Below are 24,917 nucleotides of genomic sequence, written 5' to 3'. Positions count from 1 at the left end.
GCTACTGCACTTTGCAATGCCACTAACACATTAGAGCTAGATTAATGTGTTAATGTATCAAAAAACTTTAAAATGTTAGCCTCTCTTCAGACCTTGGTTCAAGCCAATAACGAGTAACAGTAACCAAGACGGTCTGCATCTCATAGTTTACTCTTCATTCTAAAAAACACATGGCAGAAGAAATTTACTGTATCGAAACCTTATACAGCATTAGAAGGATTGAGCATTTACTTTATCACTGAAACAAATATGTTGAAATTCTATGTATTACATTTCTTCTTCTGAGTACAAGCAGTGACAGTATAGACAAGGGGATAAAGTTCCCACTTACATTAGCATGATACACCAGTATCGAAAATATTTTAAATTCTAAATGCAGAAGTGAGAAATAGTGAGAGAATTCTCATGTCAGTGAGCATTAAGATTTCCTCCTGTGACAGTTTCCCAAGAAAACACTGTACACTGAAAAGCAAATGCACATGTTTTAATCCATAATAATCCATTTCAGAGAGTAACAATGAATAGCATGGGAAAACACTCTGGACAACTACCAGCTGGAAAGAAGGGCTTTTTATTTCAAAACTTGCTCCAAGAAGAGATTTAAAATAAGGGCAATAGGACATCTTTAAATATTTATGCACAAATATATGCAGACTTTAACTTGATACAAGAAATTTTATTAATTGTTAATACCCACTGATTAGGTTGTGTTCTATAAAAAGGTCATTAGACAGAAGAAAGACAGCTGTTCTCCATGCATTACACAACAGCAGACCGTGAGTCTTAAAACACTGCCAAAATGCCTGTGTTCTGTGAGCACTTGCACACAACACGCAGGAAAGATTCTCTGTACAGTTCTGGTTGAAGCCAGAGCCTCAACTACTGTCTCATTTGCTCTGGAGCCTACACTCAGATCTATTACCACAACACAGGTCTAATTGGTGGAAAGATTATAATGGAAAGGTTAGAATAGAGAACAGGTCACAGGACCACAGGCTGTCACAAGACAAAATAATCTCCCAGTCATGGTGACTGCTGTGCCGGTCTACTTAGGGGTGAGCACAGAAGTCCTGCTTTAGTAGTCTGCAGCCATCTCCAGCCAAAATTAACTGCTCTGGAGTGAGTCACTGTGGGGAGTAGAGAGTAGCAAACATACAGAGCTAGAAAAGGTTGTTTAATGTGTCTGTGACGTGACAAGTCAGGCAGCCAGCCCACTAATAAGGAATATGGCTCCACAGCTTGGCTATTCAAAACAAGGTATTTATCTGTGGCAATGCACTGTCGCTGCAATTGGTGTGGACATGGAGCTGGGAAAACAAAGAGGGCAGCCTCATTTCCACAGTAAAATGTGTCATACTCTGCAGCAGACATGCACACAAATTGAGTTTATCCAGCCCTAATTTGGCCAAATGTGTGTTAAATCAGTTCTAGTGTACACCAATCAGATGAAGATCCAAGCTTTGGAATAACTGTGAGACTAGGACAGGTAAATAACAAGCAGGGAACTGTTTAACATTCTCATGAAACCTAAAATCTTGATTATTGCTATTTACTAGCTGCTGTAAATAGATGATCATTAAAGTTTTAATGCTGTGAATTGTCTTACTCAGCAGGCTGATGTCAGTAGAGCAATTTACATAATGCTGAATTAAAAGGTATTTTTACAGAAACGAGAACTGCAAGGAATTGCTGAGATAAAAGACAAAAATTACATTATGATTCTACAGGTGTTAAACATACTAGCCCTGAAAGATTAAGTAATTTGTTTCAAATTCAGAGAAGTTACCCTTTCCAAGTTTTATTTAGGGGAAAAAAATGCAGTCAACAGATTTCCTAAAGATTAGAAAATAATTCAAATACTTCTTAAACATAAAATACACAACAGTGTTTGTACAGTGCTTAGAAGGAACAGAACTACTCATAATATTGTCATTTACCAATTTAATATTACCAATTCAATCCACAGGCACAGTGTAGATATCAACTTCTCTGTCACTGAGCCAATCAAACTTTTTCTGTAGGCTGTGGAGAAGCTGGAAGGCAGCCTCTACTCATACCTACCCATCCTTATCCTTCCTCCCCTTCCCCGTTTCCTGCAGCATCCAAATGTTCCCTACAGTTTGCAACAATTCACTTCATTTTGGCAAACCTTACCACACACAACCCCAGAAACCATGGGACAAAATGTTAGATTTGTAGTTCACCCAAAGGAATGAGGGACAAAGGTGTTCGTTCCTAGGATGTTTCTCAAGTGAAATTCAGCACTCAACACAGAAATGACAGAATTCTAACACATTCATCTCCTGATGTGCTTCTTCCATACCTTAAAAGCAGCACCTCCATGAATAATTGATTTGATGAAAATCCCAAGATCAGCTCCTGTCTCTCGAGATTTGTTGCCTTTCAAGCTCACACCAAGTCCAGCAGAGCCAGAATCATTCAGCGGAATCTCAAAGGTCAGCTGCTCTGTGGTTTCTGGAGAAAAAATACTGCAGTTTGGCTCTCCTTTCTGTTGGAGAAAACAAGGATGAAAATAGGGGTGAAAAGTTGGCATGAGTTGTATCCACAGATGTGTACGACAAGAAATAGTCCTCTTTTCCAGAAAGTAGCTTGAAGAAACAAGCCTTATAATCAACAGTGCATTTAGCTGACATTTTGTCACAAGATCTGGCTTAAAATGTTATTTTTAATGATACCTAGGAATATGCTTAAAGAGAAGGTAAAATAGCTTAGTTCCACATGATATAAAACTGATGTTGCAGCAGAATGTAGAAAAGACATTTATACACTGCTGCATTAAAAATGTAAGCCATAAAACTCTCAACATCTTTACATGCAGCTCACAAACTATAATGGTAGTTGTACTGTTAAATCCCATTCCCCTTTGAAAATTGAGTTTCATCCTTAAAAATTTATCCTTTCCTTAAACCTGTCTACAGAGGAAAGCTGGTGTAACAAAAGCGAAGGTGAGAATTGAAAGCACAGTAACTTATTCTGTGTTAACTCCCTTTGAACATACTTTTACTCCATAGAGGTTTGATTGTTCTGTTTTTCTTTCTGGTATGGGTTAATCCCAAGATTTTCTCTAGATTAGAGTGCTGTTTACAAGACTGTCAAGTCAAGCATCCACAGCTACGGAAGATCAGAAAGAACTTCCTTTTACTGTACACTGTATCTGCAGTTTTGTAGGGCTGTCTGTTGCTGGGCAGAGGGGAAGGGGGTGTGGTTGTTTGTCTTTTTTAAAGCAGGTTAGAATCATAAAATCAAACAAAATCAAATTTTTGCTTGAAATATTTATCTTGGGACACCTAAAAAATAAAACAAGGACAAGGAGACCTATTATGGAATAAAGTGTTCATGGAAGGTGTTAGTGCAAAAGAACTTACGCAACACATTCGCTTTTATTCCATTTTTCCTTCTCCACGTAACTGTAAGACAATTAATTAGCTTTTGTTTCTTGTCATTTGGACATTTTTTACTCTTTGAAACGGTACTATTAAAAAATTAATAGGAAAAAACTATGAAAAGGAAGCACACAGACAAGTACAAGTTGAAAGATGACTGACTGCTGCTTCCAAGAGTGTCAAATTCTCACATTAAGTTATTGAGTAGAGGCCACATGCAAGGAGTGCAGTAGCTGGGCCAATCCTCCTCTTCCCTAATGAGGTATCACTTCCAGGACCTAAGCTGCAGGACATGCAGTATCAATGCAACTGTCAGCAAAGGTGCCAACAGTACAGATGTTTCCTCAGCAGTCAGAGCACACCTGTGCATTCAGGTATCATGCTGTCTAATCAACAGAAGTATGACCTCAGAACTAAGCGCAGAAATTATTATCCCGAAGAAACAGTAGCACCTAAGTATACTTGCCTTTATTTCAGATGCCCTTTCACTGATGAGAACCAACCACTGGCTAGAGAGGAATCACATCAGCCAGAAAACTGACTATCAATCTCAATCCCAATATGCACCATGTTTAAATTTTTCCTGGAATGTAACTACATGATATTAAAGTCAATACAATTTGCCTAATTGCCAAATATAAAAATGTCACAGCACCAACACTGACAATTGTCTTCATACCAGCATTCATCTCCAGTACCTAAGTTACACATTTGTGCTTCTGTTTTTGTTCACCAGAAGTACAGAATTCTCAGTTACATGTCTGTCACTTTTATTTCTCAGCTTTGGATGGACATCCTGAGCATAACTCCCCAAAATCTATAAATTTGTAACAACTGTGAACAATACAGAATGATAACTTGTTTAATACTCCTCCTCTAACTTCAGAAGAACCAGTGTAAGGAAAAAACCACACCACTACTGGCCTTCTAACATAATCATTTTACATTTAACTTTCTCAAGGTTTTAGAGAAAAGATTTTCTGCCCAATCTTTTTTTCCAACTTGCACATATTCTCATCAGTCAATTCAGAACTCTTAGATCAGAACTCTACTCAACTGGCACATCCTGTCAAGATTTGGACAGAAGAAATTCTTCTAAAGGTCCCAGATTCCTGTCTGGAATTTTCCATCATCCTGTGATGATTCCTGTCTTTAGGACAGGACTTGGTATTACTTCCCTGGTCCCCTAGGCAAGCAGTTCCTGTGTGCTTCTACTATCCTTCCACTTTAATCCGTGACATCTGCACCAGACTTGCCCCTTCTCTATGTCAATACTGTGGTTTTGTCTTTGCCCATACTGTGAGAAAAGCAGTGAGGGGGCTGTTACCACAGGACATAAAAGCTCCCAGTGCTCATGGCAATCTTACCCAGAGCAGTCAAAACTGCTTTATAGGGCTACCTCAGTACGAACTTGGACTTCATATAAAGCTGAACTTGGTCACCCAACAGAGTTGCTCAATGTTCTGTATTTCCCAGCTTCCTTTAACATAATTATGCTGTGCATTAGCCCTTGTTAAGTAACCTACCACATCACTCTATGCATGCCGGATGTGTTCAGCAGGACACCAGACAATACAGCAAGCTTCTGTCACTATTTCATTTCCTATGTTTTCCTTAGTGCCTAATTTGGAATCTGTAACATTTGTCTAACATTTTCCTTGCTACAGCTCTCTATGAAACAGATCACTTAATCATACAAAAACCTCAGTAAATTTAATTTAAGCTGCTTTTACCTATTACTAGAGAACACTCTAATATTTTTAAAAGTCCTTCACAAGTCTCTTGTTCCACATAGTCCAATCATCCTAAACATCTTTTAATTATTTGTATTCAGCTTTATCCAAAGATCCAGCAAAAACTGATTTAAAAATAACGTTGAACTTTATCTAATAGTACTATCAAAAACTTGTTACCCGTGATGGAGACTGAATGATACTTCCAAGATTTCACAAGGATGGGTAAGAGGAAAGGAGAGGCATATCTAAAAGTCAGTGATAAATTCACTGTAAGGCAACTAAACTCTGTCTTTACTCCCTCAAAATTTTCCTCTGCTACTCATTGCACAGCATCTGATCGCAAATGCCTGGTAGTCAGTCTGCAACATCATGACTATTTGGTGCAAATACAAGATTGAAAACTTATTTGTGAGAGGATGTGAGAAGCAGCAGAAAGGAGGAAAAACAGAGGGAAAAAGCAAGGAACAAAACCTAGAAGCTTGATTTCATCCTACACTCGCTGAATGTTTTCAGATTATTATCCTGATCATAATGCTCTTCCCAAGCAATACCTTTTCACTGATGACAAAAAGAGCTCCAGCCATCCTTAAGTTAACAGCTCATCAATTACCTGCTTCATTTGGGCAACTAATTTAATGAATGATGGCCCCTGTTCCTAGAATATGAAGGTATGAATATTAAATGCTGATAGTGACTCACAGAGCTGGATTCCTACTGCTTCTATTTCCCTGACTTTGCTAAAACATTATCCCAAGACATCAATACTTTACAATATAGCAACCACCATCAGCAGAATTATGGTCTGGTAAAGGAAACCCTCTCAAATGCACTAAACCTTGAATTCTATTAGAAACACTTCTTACCTCAAGATCATCCTAGAATCTGAACTCACTCAAACACAGAACAAATGAAATGAGCTGCAACACAAATATGTTTCTAGCCTGGAAAAAACTTACAGCTGTATGTTATTAATTACCCAATCAACAACCACATCATGTATTTTCCATACCAAATGTATCATACCCCAGCAGTTCAGGAATTAAATGATAGTATATCACTGAAGCTATTCCCTACTGCAGACATTGGAAAGTAACTCAATTGTAGTAGGAAAACCAAGATATCTTCACATTAATCGATGTCCAGATAGCCAAGTGGTGATCCCTCAGGATGGTTAGAGCTTTGAGATGGTCTGGTCTATACTTTTCACTCAGTCCCAGAGTGGGTAAGGTTGGAAGGGAGAACAGTGGGTCATGGGGCCCAATCCCCCTGCTCAAGCAGGGTCACCCTGGAACACATGGCACAGGATTGTGTCCAGGTGGTTCTTGAATATCTCCAACCTTGAGCTCCCTAAGCCTTTCTTCATAATAGAGATGCTCCAGTTCCTTAATCATCTTCACTGCCATCCTCTGGACTTGCTTCAGGAGCTCTGTGTCTCTTGTTCTGAGGAGCCCAGAGCTGGACACAGCACTCCAGATGTGCCTCACCAGGGCTGAGCAGAGGGGCAGGATCACCTCCCTCGACCTGCTGCAGTGCTCTTCCTGCTGCACCCCAGAATCCCATTGGCCTCCTTGGCCACAGGGGCACTGCTGGCTCATGGGCAGTTGTTATCCACCAGGAGCCCCTGGTCTTTCTCTGCAGAGCTGCTCCAGCAGGCAATCCCCAGCCTGTGCTGGTGCGTGGGGTTGTTCCTCCCCAGGTGTGGGACCCTGCATTTGCCTTTGTTGAATTTCAAAAGGCTCCTCCCTGCCCATCTCTCCAACCTGTCAGGGTCCTTCTGAAGGGCTGCACAGCACTCAGGGGGATCAGCCACTCCTCCCAGTGAACCTGCTGAGGAGGCATCTGCCCCTTCATTCAAGTCATTGATGAATAATGGGCCCATTATTGAACCCTGGGGGACACCAAGGCCTCCAACAAGACCCTGTGCCAGCCAGTTCTCGATACACCTCACTGCCCACACATCCAGTCCACACTTCCTGAGTTGGCCTATGAGGGTGTTGTGAGAGACGGTGTTGAAAGCCTTGCTGAAGTCAAGGTAGATGATGTCTCATTCATCCAGGTATTTGTTTCATTGTAAAAGGCAATCAGGTTAGTCAAGCATGATATACCATTAGTGAATCCATGCTGGCTACTCCTGATTACCTTCTTGTCATCCATGTGGACAGAGTTCCCTGAGTCCTCCTTCTTGCCCTTTCTGAAGACTGAGGTGATATTTGTTTTTTTCTAGTCCTCAGTCACCACTCCTGACTGCCATGTTTAAAGATGATCGTGAATGGCCTCGACAGCTCTCAGCACCCATGGAGGCATCCCATCAGGACCTATGGACTTGTGGATGCCAGATTTGCCTAGGTGTTCTCTAACCCAATCCTCCTTGACCAAGGGAAATTCTTCTTTCCAACACTCCTTTACCCTTGTATCCCAGGTCAGAGATTCCTGAGGGCTGGCCTTCTCAGTGAAGACCAATGCAAAAAAAGTGTTTAGTAACTCTGCCTTCTCTGCATCCTCTGTTACCAGGCTCCCCGTTATGTTTAGTTATGGCCCCACATTATCCTTGCCTTTCCTTTTGTTATGGATGTATTTGAAGAAGCCCTTCTTGTTGTCCTTGACATCCTTGGCCAGATTTAATTCCAGATGGGCCATGGCCTTCCTTATCTCCTTTTTACTTACTCTGACAACCTCTCTATATTCATTCCAAGTGACCTGACCCTGCTTCCATCTCCTGTGTATTTCCTGCTTACGCTTGAGTAATGACAGGAGTTCCCTATTCATCCATGCAGGTCTCTTGCCCCCTTTGCCCAATTTCTTGCTCAGTTCTTTCCTTTAAGATGGGTACATTGAGACAGGAACACTTTTAAGTATTAATAAAATGTACTCAACAGAGACACAGGTTGAAGTTAAAACCAAACCAAAACGAACACCCCACAACCAAAAAACTCTAACACAAAACCAAAAAAAACCAACCCAACACTTCAAGAATGGTCTCCAGTGTTCACTTAGTCCTTGCTGGGCAGCTCCTTCCTTCAGCTTTGCTAAATCTTAGCCTGACAGCTTTCAATGGCTTCTACAGCTGCAACAAGCTCTGAACAGTCTCCTCCTGATAAGCACATCCCTGCAGCCTAGTGATGTTTGTTCTTTACTATTTATAGGAGTCTGCCAGCCTCATTTTCTGCTCAAAGCTCCCTCCTGGTTGCACCATCCAGCATTCTAGGCAGTTCCCAACCTCTCTCAATTGCTTGGGGAAGACAAAGATCTCTCTCTCTCCTGGACCAGAAGGCAACAGACAGAAGTTGTCTAAGAGGAAATATTTTCTCTTGCTGTCCAGACTCGGTGGCTAAACAGAACAGAGCAAACAACCAAACAGATACTATCCCTCACAAGGGAAATCAGGACAGGAATGTTTTAATCTACCAATATACCTGCATGCAACTTCAGTAAAATAAATTCTGACATTTACTGAATCACCAGAAACCAGACAGAAAAGTTCAGTAGAGTTTATATGAAGGTGAGAGAATACAGAGTTTCCTAGATATGAAAGCAGAAAGCCCTAATAACACAGTACTAAACAACATTCAGCAATGCAGACTGAAAACTTGTATCTAAGGGTCTCAGGACACTTAATTAATTTTAAATATTAAATAATATTTATTATTTATTAAATTTATTATAATATTTATAATTTATTAAATAATACTTTTAATTAATATTCTGCCAATGATTTCAATTTTTAGAAGCACACCCATATCTCAGATCTCCGGTTTCTTAATTAAAAGATTATAATAAAGGATTATTAAAAATAATCTAAAATTTTACTGGTCTCACCAATAAATTCTCAGTATTTTAAAAATCACAAAGAATATACTTTTAGCCTTCTCCTACTCCCAGAGTCACCAGAGCAGTACAATCCGAACTATAACATTTGAAAAAAGTACTGTTTATTTTATTCTTCCACTTTCTACTTAGTCCATGGTTATATCTACACAATATTGTGTCAATCCTCTGTCTACCATGGGACACCACTTTCAATTAGCCCTTTTATTTAATCTTACAATGCCTGTTCTCAATGACCACAGCACTTTTAATCTGTGGATTTATGATAATCTAATGCTAATCTCTCACTGGAAAGGTTGCCTTATATATCCTTATTGTATTTTTTGCCATAAGAAAAGCTTACCAAAAAAATTAGCTCTCACTTAGTCAGGAAGGAAATAGCATTTGTTTAACACAACAAGAGACCTTTCAGTACCTGTCTGGTGCCCTTGACCAACACACTATTATGGCCTCTCAATATGCTGACTGCCCCTTGCCTGGCTGCTCTTTTCTGATAAGAGATGTCAACTCCCTGGGGTGCCATTCAGAGCCGACAGCAAAAGGCACAAGACCCAGGAGGGTTATTTTCAAAGGTTTATGAAGGAAATAAGACATTTGCATGCTTTTGCAATTACTTTCTGATAAAAATATTTAAATTGTGGCACCACATAGCTATTATTGTCAGAAAAGCTTGAAAAGAAGATACCCCCCCTATTTGCATCATGCTCCATGTTCTTTCCAAGCACTTAGCTACAATTAAGAAATACTTTGCTGACAGTTCAGTCATTCAGTCACTATAAAAACTGCACTGTATTTTGCAATAGACATATTGTAACACCCTTAAAAGTAATACCCAAAGGTAATACACTGTTGTAAGCTTGCCACAATCGAGTAAATAACTGAAGTCATTGCTGCATGTATTCATCTTTAGCATTTCTGACAGATATTTCATATTGGCTTCTTTAAAATTATCTGTACTCCATACTGCAATAAAAACTAAATGGTCACTAATGGCACACCCTGCTAAGTAAGAAAGCCAGTAGCAAATCCATGGAGATATATTATACTGTACTTGGATAATTTTAACATTAACATGGTATGCTACAAATTTGTGTCATGTTAGATAGAATGTGTCTGGTTTGAATTATGTAGACTCTCTGGAATTATAGCTTCGAAAACTGAGAAAACTAGATTCATCTCTTCATCCAAGACAGATACAGTGCATTTCAGAAATGGAGATTCTCCAGTTTGCTTGACATGCCTATTTGAAAACCCACCAAGGAAATGGTTTTCCCTTGCAAAAGTTTTTTATTTGTAATTTGGTGTGCACTGATGTTCAACTTTAAAAAATGCAGTCTCACTTAACCTTTTAAGCTACATAACCATAGGAAACAGAGGAAGAAAAATTAACTAGTTCAGCCCTCAGTCAAGGTCAGCCTCACTGTGAAAACACCCATTTTCAGCCCATGCATGGAGTGAGCTGTGTGCTTATGCACTCTGTGGAGCTGGAGCCTTATGCAGTTAATACACCTTGGCACTTAGAGCCTAAAATCTTATCACACATGAAGGTGGAAGGCTGCATGCTATTTTCAGGGTGAATTTAGGGTTGCTGCTACTAGATCACGTCAGAATACATTCCAGGCAAATAGGTCACAACACTTAGATGTACAAATCCAACTCTTCACTCATTTTACTGCTCACTGTTTTAAAGGGATGGTAAACAAAGCAATAAGCAGGGTTTAATTCTTTTATGTCTACTTCAAACACCACATCCATATGTTTTACATTAAGTCAGCCTAGGAAAACTTTTTTTCGAAGTTTTTAATGTATTCTAAGACAGAAAGACTTTAGAAACATTCATATGGTATATGGAATAAAACTAGTGACCCTTGTAAACAGCAAGGCACTACATTTGTTAGCAGGATTTAAAAATTGCCCTAATAGTTTGGTTTTATTAAATGGAAATACTGTAGATCTGGGTAAGTGCACCTAAAATATATGAAGAGTCAATTTCTGTTAAGATCAGATTCTATATGCCTCTATTCTGATATATACACACTTATGATTTCATAAATAAAAGCGGGCTTCCAGACAATTTTGGGCAACCTCCGAGCTATGACTCAAATTACCAAGTAAGCAGCTTTCATTTCCCAGCGTTCTGTGATAGGGTTCCTAAACCTAGGAGTTTTGGGCAGTAATCTTATAATATACCTTATAAATACCTTATCTGATAGCAGAAGTAACATTATGTTTTTCTCTCCTTACTTGTATCCTCTCTAACTTTTTCTTTACCAGCAGGCAGAGCACCATCAGAAGTTCTTGCAGGCAATGAGTGCTATGACTGGGCCTTTCAGACCATCCTTTTAATGTTCCTCATATTTGCTGGAATATAGGAACAGTAGGATCTGAAAGGGAAATAACTGCTGGATCATAACACTTTGACAGGTGTGACAGAGAAAGCAATAGTAGACCAGATGCAATAAGGTCTCTGCGGCATCAAAAAGGCTGACAATTGCTATCACATGGAAAAATCACATTTGCTGTGCTGGTAGCTTTACAGGCACTTCACTGCATAGGAGACCTCAAAAAACAACCACTTTTTAAAGACAGATGGATTATCAAACAATTTAATCCCCTTTGGTAGATTAGGGAGTCCCACCCAAGCTATGCATAAAGAGATACCTTTCACCGTGACAGGAAAGATTGTTGCATTCCTTCTTAACAGGGATCTCTCTCACTGACTTTTGTAAAGAGCGCAGTAACTAATCAACAAACCGCAAAGAAGAGTTTCCAGTACTCTAAGACATAATGAACTAGTAATGAAATACATAATGAAGCTGAAAACCTTTGAGGGGCTGCACTACACAATGTTTTGTCTTTAAAAATATACATTGTCTTTAAAAATATGTGTAGACACAACCTACTCACTTCTCAACTATTCCAGATGAAGAGAATAGGTCCAAAAATAAACTTTCCTTTAAAATCCTCAGGATATTTAAAAATCTACATAGTTTATAAAAGATGAAAGGTGCCATGTGCATTTACATTACCCTTGTCTTCACTACACAGAACAATTCAAGAACTCCTTCTTGTGTATGCTATTAAAATTCAATATATGCTTCTTTTTTTCTCTACCCAATTCATCTCCCTTAGAACAGAGGTAACATAACAGAGAAATGGTACTTGCTGGAATCAGTTTCTGACTGAAATTATTTGTCCATTTCTGGATAATTGAGCAATAGAATCACGGTTTTGAACTACAAACAGGTGCAAAAATGGTTAAGTCTAGGCTGTAATCTCATCTATTATTTCCTGCACATAAAAAGGCAAGCAACAATTAAAAGGAAGTAATAGAAATTAAGCTTTGAATATTAAAACAAATAGACCAACTGGTTTTCCTTCAGGCATTTAAGTTCAAGGCAGTGGAAGAAATTATCTAGGGAAAGACTGAAACATAAAAGTTAATCACATGGTACGTAGGAAAAACCGCTTAATTGAACTTGCCACTCATCCTGCTTCCTTCTATTCTGTATAATACACATGTAAAAAAAGACTTAAAGACCAATACTACGTTCAGTACGTTGTTGTTCATTTAGCTATTGTTATAAAAATGATGGTTTGTTCCCTTTCACCCCCCATTCTTCAGGGATCAGTTAATACGCCAAGAAACCACAGGAACAGCAACTACAGTTGCAACTGGTAAGTCAAAGAGATCTTTAAAACAAAAAATACAGTGCATGCAAAAATTACAATGTATGTGCACTAACTTACAGAAAAATGCATGCAAATATTTTTGGTGCTATACTATTTCTGGCAATTGCAGAACAGTCACATTCCTCTGCTTGTGTGCATCATACAGAATAAAGAACTGCAAAGGATCATAGCACAGAACGGGTTGCACCAGAGCTGTTCTCGTTCAAGTAGTTTTCCTTGTTCTACCAATGCAGGGATAAAGAAAGAGAAGGGGAAGTAAGTGATTTTGCACCATTATGAAAAGAAATGGCACTTTCAGATCACACATTTTCCCTAGAGAAAAAACATGATGCAACAGACACACATGATCAAAACACTGTATTTCCAAAACACAACAGAATGATAGCCACAGTTTGATGTGCATTCCATTCACTTTGAGAGAAGCTGGAAAATCTAAACCTATTCAGTTAAACCAGTTTCTTTCTGTAACATTTACCATCCTTTAGAAAAGACTATTACACAGTTTAAAACCCAAATGCACCTTAAAGAACACACTAATCACTGGCCACTCTATAGACTGTGGTAATTAAGTTAATCAAGATCTTCCCCTGGAGTTTTGGAATCAGGTCCTTACTTAGCTGCTACATTGTCAACAGCTGGTATGAATTACTGTGAACATTTGGCTAACTGGATAATAAGGAGGACAGCCTGTGGTTGGTCCAAATTCTACTTCACCGATCTGTTTCAATATATGAAAAAAATCTCATTAGAGCCTCCTTTTCTTTTTTTTTAAAGGAGTAACAACCCTACAAATGTTGGGTTCTCAATTCTTTTCCCTCGTTATGTACGAAACACTGTAACCGTGTAACTCTCAGATGTGGCATCAGTCAGTGTAACCAAAGCCCCAATTCCCTATAATTTAATAATGCCTGTTTGGAACACTGATCCATCCTCACCCGTATCACATCTCAGCTGCTGTGGCAAAGGTTTGCTACTTTGAATATATTTTTCTACTTGGCTAGCAATTCGTAAGCATAGATCACAGTAACAAAATACCCAAACTCTGCTCCCACCTATCTTACTGAAGAGAAAATATTCGTGAGACCAAGCTTTCTCCAAGCCACAGCTTTATTACAAGGTAAAGTCAAATTATATTATTACAGACCCATGCAACCAAATGCCACCCAGTGTGACTTTATTACATTATTTGCTTTGTACCCATGCAGTTATCAAACTCTCTCCAGCAAATCCACATAAAAACCCAGTTCTAGTGGAGCAACATGCTCAAAAGTTGCTTTGTGCACGGGTTTCAAGTGGATGCAGCTTCCAGATGCGTCTTTGCCACAGAAGCTGTGGGGAGTGGGTACATTTACTAGGTGGCCCTTCTCCTTTTCCTTTCAACAGGTAAAGGGAATCTAAAGAAAACATCTCAGATTACAGTCCCTGGAGAACTGCTCAAAGCAAGAACAAGTCTGATATAAAGCAATTACTGTATTATTGCCAGGCATTAACAAAATCCCCAAGTATTCAGGTAAATTCCGCATGCATGTTACACAGCCAGGGCACTCAGTTACAGCTGTCCTTGAAAGACATTGGATTATCCACTGCTTTTCCTTCCAAAAACAAACATTTAAAGTGCTGGCATTTTTCTCCTCTTTGATCAAAACAGTACTGTAACTTTTGAGGTAGCAGAGGATTAGTCCAATGTAATATCATGGCTAAAGCTGAAACCAAACAAAAAAGCTAAACCAATTTTAATTTTTTTTTTTAATCTTTGTTGAGACTATTCTCAGACATCTCATGAATTCTAACAAGCATTGTGTTAACATCAACATCTGGTAGCTTAGTGGTATGGTAACTCACACTTTTGCTGTGAGCTATCAGATGTTGCTGAAGGGCTTTTTAATTTAGATGGGCTGGTTCCATAAATTCACGTAATGTACTGCAGTAATTCTCATTTGTATTGTGTTGTACTTGACTGAGATAACGAGAAACACAGAGCAATATTAGAATTCCCATATCATCACTGTTACAGTGAGGGCCATCACTTGTGGATCATCCTTACACAGAGGAAGCAAACTAGGCGAAGGTCAAGCTAGCAGGATAAATGCGGCTACTTCATGGATTTCAATCATGCCAGTCATAAGTAAATCACCTTTTGAAAGGTAGTTAATCCTTGCTGTAGAGACCAGAATTTAATATCACACAACTGTGGCAGGTAAAAATTATAAACAGCTTTTAGATTCTTCCAGTTTTTTATCCCCACACACTGCTACAGTGATTTCCAGCAGATTTTGCACTATGACAATACACAATAATGTTGGGGGAACAGGAGAGAGAAGAGAAGAATGCATACCTTTTTTTAAAGTACCTATTCTAAGTAATGTGCTTTATAACTTAAAAAACCCACATGAAAACACTGTTGATGCGTAGCTTTTTCAAAAAATAAGCCCTTATTTAGAAGAGCTGGTGAATGAAAAGAAATTCTTCATAGAATAGATAATTTAGTACTTTAAAACTCAGAAATTTCCCTGTGATCCACACAAACACTGACTCTACAGCTCAGGGCTTACTTAGCAGAGCAATGCAATGACCAATTTTGGTGCCTTGGGAATCACTGACAACAAATGCCCAATTACAAGGCTGAAAACTGCCATTATACTCCTTAAAAATTACACAATAAAAGAGAAAAATGGATATAAAAATAGTCTTGCTATGACACCTCACAACTGCTCTACTACAAGAAAAAGTGGGCACCAGCGATACAAGAGAAAAGACTCACATGAGAGAACCTGAATGCCCCTCCAGCTTCCTATCCTATCACAAGCAACCCTGACCTCAACAAGGTCCAACAGGTAACAAGGAAACAAGAGGAAAACTGTCAGCAGTGTTTTGTGAGGAAACATAATGGAGGATTTCTGTAGAAGATCCTGACAACAGTCTAAAGGAAAAGCAAGAAGGCGGCATCTTAAGAAAAGGATGAAGGCGGTTTGTGTTCTTTGAAGGAGATAAAATGAGACAAAAGCAGGAAATGCTGTCCTTCCCTTATCCTGAGGACTTAATGAAAGGTCAAGTATAGCCATCAATCAAGATAAGGAAGAGGCAACCAAAGAAATGACCTTCTCTGAGGGGGAAACAAACATGTATCAGATAGCACTTTTACACGGATGCAGTTCTCTTGTGAGAGAAAAGAGCACAGTTTCATGCCAGTGTTAATTTTAAAAAGTGAAAATTAAGCACTTGAGATGGAAAAAAGACAAGCAAGAGCCTATTAAGTCAAAGGCTAGCAGCCAAGGAAAAGCTTGCTTCCAAAATTTGAGAGGAGGGCAGTGGAATTCCATTCCGCCCCACTCCTGCAGTTGGGCACCTGGCTTAGGAGACATCTCCTGGGGGCAGCCATCCTCACTAGTTTGTTACTGATAAGCTGCAGGCTCATTACATGCACTTTAAATTTCTGGCTTAAAGCTTGTTGCTTTTCTGAAAGCAAATAACCCATTTTTAGTTATGCTTGACCTCACACTTACAAAATTAATTTACAGTATTCCCCTGTGAGTTATGCTTATGCTGTCATTTCTGGGGATGAAAAATCAGATTGGAATTGCAAGTAAAGTAGATAAAAATCAAATATCCCTCAAAATCAAATGTAAGTATAAATACTTGTTGGACACAAGCCTTATATGACTACCTTTTGTCGGCTTTCTCAGCTGACAACAGTTCATTTCTGTTTCCTGGGCTAGTTTTAAAACATGGAATTGCTTCCAAATCACTCTTCTGGAAAGAATAACAAGTTTACCAGCTCTCGAGGTAGAAAGGCCTCCTCCTGACGAGCCACAATCAGACAGACAGTCTCCCCTTGCTTTGTGCTCCTCAGCATAGCTACAAGCTCTTCCTGGGTCCTGCCAGTGATGTCCCGTCCATTCACCTACCAGCCACAAAAGAACAGAGGATGTCATATCTCTGAGTATGACTGCCTTTAGCAGGTTTATTAGGTTCCCCTCACCTAACACAGTGTGAATCAGTGACTGAGAGCAAAGAAGAATTAGCAACAGCTCCCATACTGTCTCCCCCTCTGGCCCTGCACGAATTACTTAACCTTTTTCCTCCTCATTTTCACCATCTGTTAAAACAGCTCTGTAGTACTTACCCACGTTGCAGGGGGTTTGTGAGGCTTAATTAGTTTGTAAAGCACTTCGAAGATGAAAAGTGAAGAAACGAGACCTTAGTATTAAAACTGTTTACCTTAAGAGCTTTTTAGGTTAGGAAGTAGAAATAACCCATTAGATAATAAGATTGTAAGTCACAAGATACCTGAAAATTTTCAACAGACAGATTGGAGCAAAATTACCACAAAATGAGCACTTAACCAGCCTGATATTAACTGGAGTTTTTTGGAAGTGGCTGAAGAGGCAAGACATGTTTTGGTCCTAAACTGATACATTTATCTGCTTTAAAAAACAAGATCTTACCAGGTTCTCCTTGTTCAAACACCCCATGGACCCTTGTGAAAAGAACCACTTTTTCACCTCGTGGTGTAAAACACTTGTTGACAAACAAGTGGCATAGAAGCTGTGAGAGTGACTTTTTTTAAAACCAGGGGCAAGAATTGTAGTTCTATACACCAATAATATGTATGAGGAAATAAAAGATTTATGACAAAACTAGCAATCAATTTCCAGCAATGCAAATACAGTGCATGTTTATCCTAACCTCCAGGATTCTGTCTCCTGACTGCAAACGACCATCTTTTACTGCTGCACCTTTTGGTAAAATATTCTTCACAAAGATTGGACCAGGACCATGTACTGAAGAGTCTCTGGTAACCACCGTGAAACCAAGTCCTTCTGGACCTACAATGTCAGATAAAGAACTCACAACATAAATTTCAACATGTAAACGATGATCATTAAAAGTAAGCAAACACTGTCAGCAAGATACCCCAGAGACTCATTCAGGTTAACTCTTAAAAAAGAAAGCAAACAAAAAGTGTAAACACAAGCCAGTTTTCTGCATGGTCTAGAGAAGACATCTATTGATGGCAAAACATACCCAAACCCTCTTACAACAGCTACAGATGGAAATACTTTGGTAAGCACACAGTAATAAAAAACAAGGAAGAACTCTCTTCTTAAAGAATTTATCTTTTCTCTATGTCATTTCAATATTAGTCTTCACATTAATGTCAATCGTCTTTCATAGAATCAGAGCAATTGGATTTGTTTATTTATGAGCATAAATATAATTTAGCAGATTTTACTGAAACTTGGTAAATGGGAAAAATATCACATGATTTGAATGCAAAAACTGATGATGTGCTGTTCAGAAAGGACAAAGTGGTATTTCTAAGCTTCCATTAGTGAAGTTGTTTGAATAAAAAACCTCAAGTGTTAACAGATATGTTATAACAAATAATTAGGGAGTGAAGTAAATATTAGCAGGTATTGCTTATAAGCCACTAAAATCACTGGGAATAGCGGGGTCCATAAAAATCTTTTTATATTGAGCAGTATTACTACCCAATGTGATAGTTTTCGAAGATATCATCATGTCAGTATCACATTGCTATAATTTCTAAAAATGTAAATGTTTCAAAATCAAAATCATGAGATCTAGAGTGGGGAATTTCTGAAGTAGGTTTTGTTAATACAAAGCTAAAGAGCTCAGAAATAAAACCAAGTGATTTAAGTAAGGAAGCAATAAAAATTAAGAAATGAGAGCTTGATTACATTCGTAATGTGTTATGAGAATAAAGTTACAGTTTTCAAAAGGGCCACTTCTAGGATCAAATTTAACTCTCAGCCAAATCAGAGACAGAAATGAAATAGAAAATATACATGGTAATTGGAATCTGCATAAGCACATTTTACTACATGTACCTAAACCTGTTATTCCATTCAAAACCAGACAGTTGCATGGTACAGCAATTAAAGATACACCCACGAATTTGGCCTCCTGACAGCTGAAAAAAAATGATGGGGGAAAAAAAAAGGTTTGCAGAAAATAAGAAAGGGAAAGACAGGTAAATCTGTGGTCAAGCTCTTGGAAAACATGAAACAGAGCAGAGCATATTTTAAAACTTATCTTTAAAAGAATGCCGTAACAGTGTTGTGGTCAATTAGAAGATTGAATAAAATAACTAAGGTCACCAGCAAACAGTTCAAACTTTTATTCTACACTTGTGAAAAGACTGAACTATCTCTTAAAATCACTTGCTGCTAATGGAATTGCTTCCACAATCAGTAGCAGAGATGTCTTAAAAACCAGTAAATCTGGGTAACATACATCCACAATTTATGAGAAAGCCCACCGTAGGGAACATTACTGTTAACCTTCCTATACCTTCGGAAAGTTTTGGAACTTTTAAACGGCAAATAAATTGCTTGTACTTTTAATGCCACTTGTTAAATTAAAATTTAAGGTATCACTATAGAGAACATGATACAGAATTAATCATACCATCTCCAAAGACTTACCTTTCTTCAGGTCTATCTTTATTTTCTTTGCATTTTTCTTATTGCCAAAGCCCATAAGTGGAGACAGTGAGGGAGAAGATGGCTTTCTACCCAGATATGGGAGGTTGGGGCTCTTAGCTTGTTGCAATGTTCCCTGTACACCTGACTCCAAGCTCGCTCCAGAAAGATTGATTGTTTTCACAGCAGGTTTTGGATGAAGAGGAGGTGGAATTTTTGTTTTTGTAACTCCTTCCTCATTATTCAGAATAAAAAGAGGAGCAATAGCAGACTTCTCATACTGTTCTCGATTATATGGAGGAAGGACTTCCAAGATGACACTTCGAAATTTCATTGCCTGACGGAAGATGTCCTGAGCCCTTTAAAAGAAAGGTATGAAAATTCACATAACAAACCAGAAAATTTGAGTAAAATTTGAAGTTGTTTACAGAGAATAAGATGAAAATTTACCTTATCTTCACATCTACAGCATTCCTTTTTTAGAAGAGTACACATGAAATAAGATTTCAAAATGAGAGCATTTCCTTATATTTCAAGTAGGAGCAGTGTATCTGTCGGGATTCCTAAGCTGCTACGAAAACATATCAGCCAGAATAAACTAATGAACACAATTCTTCATGCAGAGCATCAGGAAGGGAAGTCCTGATCGCAAAAGCTCATCAAAAGAGTTCTGAAGTTACAGCTTGCTGCTTTTTTCAAGTGCTTGTCTGTTACATATTTTCTTGTTGGCACAGAGGCACACTGAGCACTCATCACCAATTGTTCTGGTCAATACATCTACTCCAAGCAAGCTCAACTCTCCATTTTCTCCAAGTCCAGTCTAATTGCTCCTCAGATTCCTTTGTAATCCCTAATGCAACTGCTGGCTGATTCCACAGCAATAGAATAGGATGAGGGTATGGGATACACAGACATTAGAAAAAAACCTTGTGATCAAAAAGGTGCAACTATTTGTGTTTCTACATAAATGGATAAATAAATAGGTCAATATTACTCACATCTTTCAACCAACAACCTTTTGCTAAGTGGATATGCAGGCTTTGCATACTCAATGCCTTTACAGATGTGCTCAAATGCAACACCAGAAACTGTGTTAGAGCATTTAATGAAACTACTCCCCTTGATAGTGACAAGGCAATGGGGAACAGTTTTAAACTAAAAGAGAGAGGTTTACACCAGACATGAGGAGGAAATTCTTTACTCAAAGAGTAGTGAGGTACTTGAACAAGTCGCCCAGAGAAGCTGTTGGGTGCCCTATCCTTGGCAATGTTCAAGGCCAGGCTGGATGGGGCCCTGAACAACCTGATCTAGTGGGTGACATCCCACCCTCTGTCGATGCCTGTGTGGTTGGAAGGAGATGATTTTTAAGGTCGCTTTCAACCCAAGACATTCTATGATTCTATGAACTGATACCATGGTAACAACACCGTGCTCAGATTCCCGTGGGTTGTAAGGCAATTAAGACAAGTTGGCCAAAAGAGCTGTTCATAAAGCCTTCCCTGGATTTTGAATAACCCGTAGATTTGGTCAATCAAACCATGTTACAAACCTTGGACTCTAAAGGAACAAAGGAGACTTCCTTCTTTTATGCTTTCCTCTCCTACTTTCTGTTGAAGTGGACTGATTTTCTTCCATACTGCAGAAGACCACTTGAGTACAAATGGAAGAAGTAGGTGAAACACATTTTGAGAACGAAACTGAAAACTTCTGCTTAGCTGAATTGGAGCAAGAGGGGAAGTAATGGCTACATTAAATTTTAAATAAATCATGGAGTCCTTCTAAGAACATTGTACTTATCTCCTACCCTTCTGTAGTGTGTTTGTCAGTCTAAGTATTTTGCTGAAGTCTTGGCTTTGGCTTTACGCTCAGTTATGTAACAGGAATCAATGATGAAAGTACTTCTGAAATAATTTTGTTTTCACACTGACGAAGGAAGCCACTGCAAATATAAATGTCTTGAAAACACACCTACTGCTTTCCCAGATGAACAGAGCTGCACAGTACCTCCACCTTGCAGCTGTAGGTGGTAGAAAGGAGAGGCTGTTTTAAGAGGGTTTTCTGTAGCATGAAGACATTAAAGTCAGGGGTCAGTCCCAGTGGACACTGCTGTGGGAAAGAACCATCCTTGCCACACCGAGTGTACGAGTGTCAAGAGTCAGAATAGCAATGCTCATTGACAGGAGATGCTGCCAGAGAAAAACCTCAAACTTGGAAAAGAAAGGTAGCAGGGAGACTGTTGTAGGAAGGCATTCTTTTAGCATCACCCTCAAGGGTTCAGTTTCAGAGCTGTAACAGACTGTGCCCCAGTGTGTCTGCAGAGGTTATAGCTTATCTGTTCACCTATAGCCTGTCAAAGTTCTCAAGGACAGATTTTACCCTGATAGTTGAAACCATTGCATGCTTCCAGCATAAGGATGTAAAATCTTAACTGGGTTTCTTTTGCACCCCAGCTTCATTGTTACAAGTAGCCACTTGTAACTGGTCTCTATATTACAAGGTAGTTTAATAACTTAGTTTCAAAAGATTAATAGAATATATGCAAGAGAAAACATAAGATCTCCTTCAAACAAAAATTAGTGGAAATAACTCAAGACATCCTATGGGAAAGTCTAAATGCAGTCTTCAGGGGCAAAATAACTGGCTGCACTTCAAAGGGAAAAAATAATGAATGGAGAAATTTGTATCTCTTGAGACCCCAAATGCATACTTTAAAGAAGTAAGGGAGTCAGTTAAAAGAGGTGCTAGAAACTCTGCAGCACAACAGAATGTAATTGAATAGATTAGCAGCAAATGAAAAAGCAGACCAACAGTCCCAATACATAGCTATTATAAACATGGGAATACAGAAAGTAGGCTGCTGCTGTTACAGCTGCAGAAGAAGCAATTGTCAGGGGCAATTCTAGAAAGTCTCTGCTGAAATTAGAAAGAGACAGCACGTAACAGTAAGTGTTAAAACAGCTTTTACAAGGGTTATGAAGAAATGTCAATTTGAAACTAGCCAACAGATTTTCCTCTCAAAGGAGAATCTGATTGCTATTTCTGGGTCAACAGTCATTGGAACAATACTTTGTTGCATCTTTTACAATTACTGGATTTCTGTAACTTGGACTTCTGTCACGGTAGTACAGTTATGTCATGCCAGATGAAAACTAAAAGGCGTGTTCATGGAGATTAGCTTCAACCTGGAAAGAGTCTTTCTTTAGCCATTCTCCACAGCCAGGGAAGAGAGATGATGTTGAAGGCTATTTTGGAAAACAATTCAGCAGAACAATGTAAGACTTAGGAATAGGCTAGAGCTCATCCAAAATGTTCCCCCCAGTCCCCAAACAGACACTGAGCCCTCAACGGACACATTTTTTTCTCCTCAGATGCAATGCCACTGCAACCACACTACTTGGTTTTGTAACTTAAGGAAACTCGGACCAATGAAATCAGGCTCTGCTCTGAATCACCTTTAAGTCACCTTTCTCTCTCTCAATGACCGAGAGAGAGTCTAAAAAGACTGGTCTCTAAGCTAACTCTTATGGTAAATAGTCCTTCCAACTCTCAAAACTTTACACAAGCTTTTAGAAAGTAAGTGTCCTACATGTTGCATTTTGAAGGAAAGCCTGACAGAGAACTAGAAAGTTTCCGGCCGTGTTTCAGACTGCCCCAAAATCTAGCAACCTTACAGAGAAACATACCGAGTCCTCCATTCCACAAACACCTCAAGGGCTGAAAGCCTTTGGAGATCTAGTTACATCCAGAAGAAAACACAGAGACAACAAATTGTAAAAAAAGGATCACATATGATTTTGAAAAGAGAGGTTTTGATTCAAGCAAAATCTCATTTGTGAAATTTCATTAAAAAACTGCACAGTGAGGCAACAAATGTTTTAATAAGATACCAACAATTATGTTCTGCTAAAATTGATATCTTATTTAGGAATTTCCACGGATGGAAGAGAATGGCATGTACGACATCACAGCAGAGTGCTTTTACCACCAAATACGCAAAATGCTGGAACTGAAAAGCTATCAAGAGGGAAAAAGCACAGTCTCAGAAACAAGAATACCTAAGCTACAGAACTATGCTGGTTTCATGAAAACCTATTTTGCAAATATTTATTCCTGACTGTGAAATTATGTATTTGATTTCAGTCTAGAAGCCTTGAACATTTGGCTTACTGTTTAGAAAGTTAAGCTTCGACTCCCTTGACATCTGAATAGGTTGTTGTTATATTATACACAATCACTCAGTTGTCTAAACATATGGATTAAAAGCAAAAACAAATTACTATTTAATTACTACAGCAAATATCTGTGAAATTTGAGAGGCTATTCTTTTGTACAACAATGTCACATTAATTCATAGATGATCAAAACAACCTGTTACTTCAAAAATATTTGAGATGGATAATAAATGTCAACAGACTTAATAAAAGTCATAAGAACTGAGACTTACCAATTAGCTCAAGTAATCATAGTTTGACAGTAGAAGTATTTTTTAAAAAATTAAATGCTCAAAAAGCTGCAGCACAAAAAAAGAAAATCTTATTTTATTTGCAAAAGAACATTAAAAACCATGCTGTGATGTTGACTCATTCTGAAGGTCTTATGAAGAAAAAATTACAAAGACAATATGGTAAAAGTAACAGAAGAACTAGAAAGGGAAGATAGCAATTACAAAAATTAATGCTATTAAATTAAGTAAGCACAGTAAGTTCACTAGAACTCCTCAAATTTCACCTTATTTGGAGGTTTCAGACAAAATTACAAAGTTTCTGGCACATATCAATTTTACAGCATTTTTTCTGAAATAAATATTAATCCCTTTATTAATCACTTAAACACAGCACTGTATAAAATCCTGGTTAGTTAAAAGTATCAGTAAACCAGCACTTACTGTGCAAAGGTTTTATCTGTAAGGTCCACATGGTTTATCTTCACAATGCATTCATTTTCATGGAAAAGACCATCACGCCTAGATCTGCTGTTTTCTTCAATACCACGGATGAAGAGTCCCAGCATCCTAAAAGGCAAAACACAGGTGAAAACTACTTTTATTGTGCTGATATGAATTTATATCCACTAAAAAGATGTGTATGAAATGATAGAGTAGACGGTCTCCCTATCTATGAAGTCCTTAACCTACAGAAAGGTTCCAGCTGACTTATTAACTAAAAAGAAGGGGATGCCGAAAAACACCAAGGAAAACTGCTGTACACTAATGCTTTACTACTAGCTAGAACTTGGGGAGCCTTAACTCCTGTGGGTTATAGTTGGAGAAACAGATCCCTAGATCCCTCTGCAGTTAAAAATGTCAGTGTAGCTTATGCAATATTTTTCTGCCACTGCTCCAAAGAAACACACAAACAGATTAAAAGTAATTTTCTACCTTGACTATAATAAAATAAACAGGCATTTGAATGACAAAAAATAACTGACTTTTCTGCTTCTGAAAACGCCTCAAACTTTTCAGTTGCCAAAGCCCCTTGCTTTGATACAAGACAGCAACACTACTCATTCATGTGGCAGGACAGCAGCAGAACATCAACACCCAAGTTGCTTGTTAACAAGATAAGTTCAAGCGAAAACAGAGGTACAGCACAGAATAATGCAATAAGTGACCCAGTGTGGGTGGTGCAAAATTTCAGTGTTGATAACTCTGCTGGGAGCAGAGTTAATCCTGACCTACCTGGAACACTTCTGTATTGCAAACTACAATTCAACATAGCTATATCCAATGATACCAGTACAGTGCCCAAAAAACCTGACAATGGAGTGTTTGTGAAGAACTTTTATAATCAACCTTTGTCCACTAAATTTCCATA

The 24,917-nt window shown here is 38.5% G+C and overlaps 1 protein-coding gene across 6 annotated transcripts in view; it reads right to left on the bottom strand.

Moving 5' to 3' along the window:
* The window catches only part of PARD3B (par-3 family cell polarity regulator beta), a 402,302-nt gene that overhangs the window by 195,224 nt on the left and 182,161 nt on the right, over positions 1-24,917 (bottom strand). For all 6 annotated transcript variants that reach the window (XM_039554939.1, XM_039554936.1, XM_039554938.1 and 3 more), the window contains 5 exons: positions 23,990-24,115; positions 19,108-19,463; positions 17,345-17,484; positions 16,431-16,559; positions 2,324-2,509 (listed from right to left, as the gene is read on the bottom strand). In XM_039554939.1, coding sequence (XP_039410873.1) covers positions 2,324-2,509; positions 16,431-16,559; positions 17,345-17,484; positions 19,108-19,463; positions 23,990-24,115 — 937 coding nt within the window. The remainder of the gene's footprint in view (positions 1-2,323; positions 2,510-16,430; positions 16,560-17,344; positions 17,485-19,107; positions 19,464-23,989; positions 24,116-24,917) is intronic.

Source organism: Corvus cornix, chromosome 7 (genome assembly GCF_000738735.6).
Source record: "Corvus cornix cornix isolate S_Up_H32 chromosome 7, ASM73873v5, whole genome shotgun sequence".
Lineage (NCBI taxonomy): Eukaryota > Metazoa > Chordata > Aves > Passeriformes > Corvidae > Corvus > Corvus cornix.
The sequence above is the reverse complement of the archived record's forward strand: the minus strand, read 5'-3'. Positions and strand labels throughout refer to the sequence as shown.